Source organism: Nansenia antarctica, assembly GCF_963989245.1.
Source record: "Nansenia antarctica genome assembly, chromosome: 1".
In the NCBI taxonomy this organism is placed as follows: Eukaryota; Metazoa; Chordata; class Actinopteri; order Argentiniformes; family Microstomatidae; genus Nansenia; species Nansenia antarctica.
The window spans coordinates 16,019,488-16,026,987 of NC_137674.1; the positions used below are offsets into that span (position 1 = coordinate 16,019,488).

Below are 7,500 nucleotides of genomic sequence, written 5' to 3' on the forward strand. Positions count from 1 at the left end.
ACTTGTACTCGATGGCGATCAGCAACAGCTTCAGTTTCACGTAGCACAGCCTGTTGAACACACACGCACGCACGCACACACGCACGCACACACACACACACACACACACACACACACACACACACACACACACGCACGCGCACGCGCACGCGCACGCGCACGCACACACACGCACACACACACACACACACACACAGGTTTAGGAAAAAATAGGAAAATAATATGCGAAACTGACCCTTGTCCGGATGGCATATAAATTACCTGAGGACCTCGGTAATATTTTTACCCTAGGACCCCAGTGATTTTAATGACCGATCCGGATGGAATAAAAAATCTCCATGCATGTTTGCGTTTCGGCTGAAAGCTGCCATTTAACATCACAGAAGAAGAAGTTCTTCCCGCCGGATGTTTTGTCAGACCCACAACACAACGCACGTTTGCACAGAGCTCACCTAATACCTTAAATCTCACACCCCGGTCAAAACGGTAAATTCATATCGCGCAAAATCATGCAATGCGTACCAAATACTGCCATGTCAATCCGGACGGTAATATAATTATCAGAGGACCTCAGGGTTTGCTGAAAAACAGTAGGTAATTCCAGCCGGAATAATTACTGGGGTCCCCGGAGTAAATCACTGACATGGTCGGTCCGGACGGGTTAAAAATGACCGAATTACCCCAGGTAAAACATATATTACCGAGGTCCTCAGGTAATGTATATGCCGTCCGGACAGGGCTTAGTTGACCCTTAGATCCCACTAAACTGGACTTAAGTAAAAATTAAATTGAAGCTGGCCTATTATGTTTACATTTACTATTAAAGCTATTAGCTGCTATATGGTTTATTTATTATCAAAGTAGGCTACTTTTTATTTTATACATTTGCATAAACACACAGAGGACTCAAAGTAGGCCTCTCTTTATAGCTCCTCTATTTAAAAATAGGGATCAACATGCCAATGGATTTTTTTTCTCAACTTAACAATTGTTCAGTTTTGTTGATCATAATCAATCATAAATAGCCCACTGCAGGGTAATCACATGTGGTAAAACCTTTTCATGAATGCTCATTTACACCTATCAGTAATGTTGATAAGCTAATTTAGACTTAATATGCTGTGTTACCTTCGTTATCAGGCTCAAATGTGTTTTTCCAGACAGATTGTTTTGCCCCAAAAAGATTTTTGTTGAGCTCTTTTGATAGTAAGGATTGCCAACTGTGACGCCTCCCAAGTCGTCAGCCTAAAGAGTATCACCTGGGTTGTGGAGCTGAGGATATGTGGGAGTATCCTCCGCTCATGCTCTCTTCCTCTGGCTTTGGTTCTTTTAGGGGTTTTGGGTGAGGTCTCGGGGTACAGAGGTTTTGGGTGAGGTCTCGGGGTACAGAGGTTTTGGGTGAGGTCTCGGGGTACAGAGGTTTTGGGTGAGGTCTCGGGGTACAGAGGTTTTGGGTGAGGTCTCGGGGTACAGAGGTTTTGGGTGAGGTCTCGGGGTACAGAGGTTTTGGGTGAGGTCTCGGGGTACAGAGGTTTTGGGTGAGGTCTCGGGGTACAGAGGTTTTGGGTGAGGTCTCGGGGGTACAGAGGTTTTGGGTGAGGTCTCGGGGTACAGAGGTTTTGGGTGAGGTCTCGGGGTACAGAGGTTTTGGGTGAGGTCTCGGGGTACAGAGGTTTTGGGGCCTCTTAGTTTTATACTACATGCATACATCCATACACCCCTTACACATACAACATACATTCTAGACCCATTCACTCATGGCATACACTACTGATTCTTATCCATATTCCTATACATTTGTCATTTAATTTATTTTTATTCTTTACTCAAATAAAACTTAAGTTGTATCATTTAAATACATGTGTGGACTCCCTTTTTTGCCACTACCTTCGGGTTTGTGACACAACCCCTGACCTAACACCAACGTACCTGTCCAGGACTGGTTAGTCTCAGTGTGTGATACTTACTCACAGACTGTTGGGAAGGACAGGCCCACAAAGGCACTGGACAAATACTCTGTGTACATCTCATTGGCTACTCCCTCCAAGTAGTACTTCTGCCACGTGTCTTCCTCAATCTGAAGAGAGGAACAACAAATATTACAATTAAAATAAAAACAATCGAACTTTCGTTAAATCTATTCAACGTTTAACACTAGAACAGCTGGGAGTAAAGAAACATGTTATAACTTTGCAAAATTTCAAATTTCAGGAACCCTCCTTTCATGACTTTTCCTAGATATGTGCGTTCTACCACCCCAGTATCCTTACATTTTCAAAATCACATCAGGATAAGCTAATATAACAGGACGCAAGTGGGATGCCACGCAGGCAGTTGACCAGGCCATCAATCGCTTGAAACACCAGGAGATCGTCGGGGTGCTGCAGCCAGGCAGGACTGGTTTTGGATGGGGATCAGCCCCCAAGATGTGGTCCAAGGCAACGAGGAAGGAAAGGAAAGATCTAGTGATCTCTGAAGTCGTAAAGATCGAAGAGGAGTGCTACAAAATCAGAGCCGTGGGCCAACAACAGCAAGGAAGGTGGACAACGTGGGAGGCTGTGATCAACAGAGCCATCACATGGAAGGATATGTGGAGGCTGCCCCAAGCAAGGCTGAGCTTCTCGATCAGGGCCACCTACGACACCCTTCCCAGTTCCCGGAACCTGCACCTCTGGTACGGCACAGAGGAGACCTGCCAACTCTGCAACGCCAACAACCCAAACTTGCGACACATCCTCTCTGGATGCAAGGCGGGACTGACGCAGGGTCGGTACAGATGGCGGCACGACCGGGTGCTGCGCAAACTAGCAGAAATTCTGGAAGCACGCAGACTGGAATCAAACAAGAGCAGCCCAGTCACATCACAGCAGCGGATCCAGTTTGTCCGGCAAGGGGGAGAAAGTCAGGGCAGCAGCACGAAGCAGTGGTCCCTCCTGTCTCCTGGAGGAGAGTGGAACATGAGAGCTGACCTCGATCGACAGCTGAAGTTCCCACACGAGATCACATCAACCTCCCTTCGGCCAGATGTCGTACTCTGGTCTACCCCGATGAGGACAGTCATCATGGTGGAGCTGACCGTTCCATGGGAAGAGGGGATGGAGGCTGCCTTCGAGAGAAAGAAGGAAAAGTACACAGACTTGGCAGCTGCGTGCTCGCAAGCAGGGTGGAGGGCAGTCACCTATCCTGTGGAAGTTGGGTGCAGAGGCTATACAGGAACATCTACACAGCGGCTCCTGAGGTCGCTGGGGATCACAGGATCCAAGCTCAGAAAGGCGCTCAAAGACCTGGCGGAGGAGGCTGAACAAGGGAGCTTCTGGCTCTGGCTCAGAAGAAAGGACAAGGCGTGGGGGAAAGGAGGATCCTAGGGCTGGCTGCAGGGAGTGGCAGGGAGACGTCCCTGTCACTGCTCCACCACCTTGAGATGTTCCGGGATTAAAGGAGCGAAACATCAGTGAAGGGTGGCTCCCGGCTGACGACCCTGCAGTCAGCCCACTGGCACCGTCGGAGGTGCGACAGGCAGCAATGCCCAGCAGGTATACCCACCTGTGCTTTCATATATATATAAAGCAATTTTGCTGTTTTTCTGTGTAGGAAGCAGGCTAATTTACAAGCGGCCAACTAGTGGTCGTTGTGTGTAAATAGCAGCTTGAGCATTGTAAAGAGGCGGCTCTTTTAGTAGGTAAATAAGGCACGGCTGTTCTAGTGTTAAGAGAATGAAATCCACGTTAACAGAAGAAAATCAATGGTCTGTAATATACAGTCATCCTGCCTGCCAGAGAGTCATGAAAATGGATGTGAGCGTGCCACCTCAATTATTTCTTTCAATTCCCTCAGATCGTGTGTGTGTGTGTGTGTGTGTGTGTGTGTGTGTGTGTGTGTGTGTGTGTGTGTGTGTGTGTGTGTGTGCGTGCGTGCGTGCGTGCGTGCGTGCGTGCGTGCGTGCGTGTGTGTGTGTTTAGGGGCGACTGTGGTAGAGCCGCCGTCTAATGATCGCATGGTTGGCAGATCGGCGGTTCGAGCCCCGGCTGGCCACATGTCCAAGTGTCCTTGGGCAAGACACTGAACCCCAAATTGCTCCCAGTGAGCGGGCCGGCCGGCGCCTTGCATGGTAGCTTTCCGCCGTGTGTGTGAACGGGTGAATGAGAGGCCATTTACCGTTTTAGTCCATTTGTGAGTGCGTGCGCTTGTGCATGCATGTACTGTATGTGTGTGTGTGTTACTGTGATGTCTCTCTCATTAGCACCTCTCACTGATACCATGATCAAAGAAAACACCAGGACGGCTTGTCTATTATCACCCTAGTTCAAAACAAGGCCCGATGAACTTCCCCCAGATCTACCCAGACATCTATCTCACACACGGTCATTCATGCCGTCTGTAGCCTAATGTGTCTGAGCTGACCCATTTCCTCCAAGAAAGACATAACTGTCAGACGCGGTGGATCCCTTTCCACTTCATTAACATTCCTCCAAAAGAATCTCTCCTCAAGTGCACTGTAAGCATCCTGCCCCTCTACTCAAACCCGTCCGGAGGTTCCTCACACATGCTGATAGAAGCAAAACAGTGACATTATGGTCACGGGTATTATTTTAATTACTCTTCAGCCTCACGACGCTGCACTTGAAATGCTTTGGAATAGTATCAACTGTCGTTTCGTAATCACAATCACATGTTCTCCTATAATTCGTTTTGGCATTTCCAAAGAGTCTAATGATAGGTTCGATTATGCCTCCCATTGTGCGACGAACAAAGAGAGCTTCTGGTTTCACTACAAAATCCTGGTGTGGTGCGTTCGTTTAACAATGCTGTTATGCTGTAGCACACAAAGAAAGGGCTGCTGACTTGGCCACAGTCAATTGGGGGTGAGCTGCTTCACCAAGCTTGGCCCTATAGCGTGCGCTCTGACTGAGTTGGGCCCGAAGCGGTTCAGAATCGCTCTAGCCGACACATAATTGAAATAATGAGTATTTTGCTCGATGCTCCAGTATGCCTTCTGTCTCTCCTGCCCTTTCATTCCCTCCCTTGTTTGGCAGATATGTTCATCTGTACGTGATATCCAACTGGGGCTGTCAGGAACGGAGAAAGCACCATGTCAAGGTTTTATGAAAAATCATCATTCAGTTCTTTCTATCGAGAAAAGCATCGTCTTTCAATCCACAGCCGCCTCACGTCTCCTAGTTCTGCGGGCGGTGATGTCTGTTCTTATCCCACGTCTCTATCGTGTCTCCGGGGGAAACCATGTGGTCAGCAGATGTTCCCCTATACCCCGTTAGACAGGTCGTTAGAAAGGTATCCGTCATCTCTACGTCCATGAAGAACAGCTCTTTCATATACTGTACTGGGAGAGACCACCTCTTCAGCGTTGAGTGCCAAAGACAACGCAGGCTCCATATGGGAACAACATGCCACGTTCAAGGATTTGAACGGAAAGCCCTTTTTGCAAGCATCTCCCATCTCCCTATGCAGGGCTCAATCCAGCCATGGAATCAGCTATCTCCAATAAGACTATCCCATGTCTCTGGGCGATAAAGCCGGATCATGTCTATACCTAACCTACAGTAGGCAGGGCTAGCATGTACCAGGGTTCCCACACCTTTTGAAACATCACATTCAAGCACCTATCAAGCACCTTTCAAGCACGTTTCAAGCACCTTTCAAGGACTTTCAAGACTCAATTCCCTCAAATTCAAGGACCCAACACGGCATAGTTTGAGACAGAACTAGTTGACGAGCTAAGTAAAGCATTTTTTTTAGAGAGAGAGAGAGAGAGGGGAATTCAAGCACTTTCAATGACCCATGTCTATTTTCAAAAACTTTTAAGACCTTGATTTTTTTCTTCTTCTCAAATTCACAAACTTTCAAGGATTTCAAGGACCCGTGGGAGCCCTGATGTACTGTACCTCGATGAAGGACCTCATAGAGAAGAGGTTGGCCAGCATGGTGGACAGGCCCTGGGCCAGGCAGCTCTGGGCGATGAAGCCGGCCTTCAGCTCTGCCAGGCAGATGGCATCATCACCCTCCTTCCAGTTCCAACTGGGGATGTTCAACAGGTGGGCCTACAGCACACATACACACACACACACACACACGCACACACACACACACACACACACACACACACACACACACACACAAGGACACGCACACACAAGGACACACACACGCACACACACGCACACACAAGGACACACACACACAAGGACACACACACACACACACAAGGACACGCACACACAAGGACACACGCACGCACACACAAGGACACGCACACACACGCACACACAAGGACACGCACACACACACGCACACACAAGGACACGCACGCACACACACACACACACACACGCACATGGACACACGCACGCACACACACACGCACACACAAGGACACACACACACACACACACACACACACACAACAAGGGGATGTTACATTATCCATATCGGATGTTGTTCCCACTGGGGGACCTAGAGTACACACACAGAAATAAGTGTGTGTACAATTCCTTGACAGTTTTTCTCAATTGCTTCAACACGTTGTTCTGAAAGCATGGCTCATTTTTCTCCAAACTCGAAACACAAAACCAAAAACTCAGACAAATCCCCAAACTCCACTGTATTCAAAACAATGTTATGTCTTCTCAAAATGAAAATGTGTCTTCAAATGACACACGCACACCATAACATGAATAGACATTTCTAGGAACCAATCGAACACTGATGTGCCCAATGGAAAACACTATGATGATATATGATAAGATTATCAGTAGGCCTTTTGCATTTTCAGCACAGTAGCCTGTTGTAAACAGTTATGTTTTCATACTCAAATATACAACACACCCATCCAAATATAGAATGTTTTTTTATTGTGAAATACTGTACACAGCTCAGCAATGACAGTTGGATTTGTAAAGTGTTCTTCATGCAGAACAAACAATTTTAAAAAATCAAATAAGCCTTCTGCATAATACTCTAAAGAAAAAGTAAATTAGTCTGCATCCTGCCTTTCGTTCCTGCCTGGCCACAGGACCTCATCGACATCACAGGCAATGTTCTCCCTGGCCAAGCAGCGGGGAAAGTATCGCCTGGCATGACGAATCCAGCCCTGATATGCTTCAGCAGCTATATCACCACATGCATCCTCCATTGCTTGTAGGAGGGGTATACACTCATGGGGCCCGTGTTCATATACCTTCCAACGGCAAGCTGAAAAAAACTCCTCAATAGGGTTGAGACATGGAGAATATAGTGGCAGATAAAGAACAGAAAAACCAGGGCCATCAATCTGCTCGCCTGGGGTGAGGATAGTGTGTCGTATGTCCAGGAAAGCGGTGAGATGGGCACTATTGTAGGGGCGCAAGGGTCGAATGGTGATGGAGGACGCCTTGGTGATTCATAGTGGTGCACATGGTGATGTTCCCCCCTCGCTGGCCAGGAACCTCAACAATGTCACGCTGGCCGATGACGTTCCTTCCCCGTTACCGAGGTTGAAACCCACTT

The 7,500-nt window shown here is 47.8% G+C and overlaps 1 protein-coding gene across 3 annotated transcripts in view; it reads right to left on the bottom strand.

The window, feature by feature from the left end:
* The window catches only part of kcnma1a (potassium large conductance calcium-activated channel, subfamily M, alpha member 1a), a gene marked incomplete at both ends in the record, with an annotated part of 185,528 nt that overhangs the window by 53,326 nt on the left and 124,702 nt on the right, over positions 1-7,500 (bottom strand). For all 3 annotated transcript variants that reach the window (XM_080542819.1, XM_080542818.1, XM_080542817.1), the window contains 3 exons: positions 1-50; positions 1,968-2,077; positions 5,901-6,056. The exon at positions 1-50 is cut by the window's left edge and continues 19 nt beyond it. In XM_080542819.1, the coding sequence (XP_080398945.1) occupies positions 1-50; positions 1,968-2,077; positions 5,901-6,056 (316 nt within the window). The remainder of the gene's footprint in view (positions 51-1,967; positions 2,078-5,900; positions 6,057-7,500) is intronic.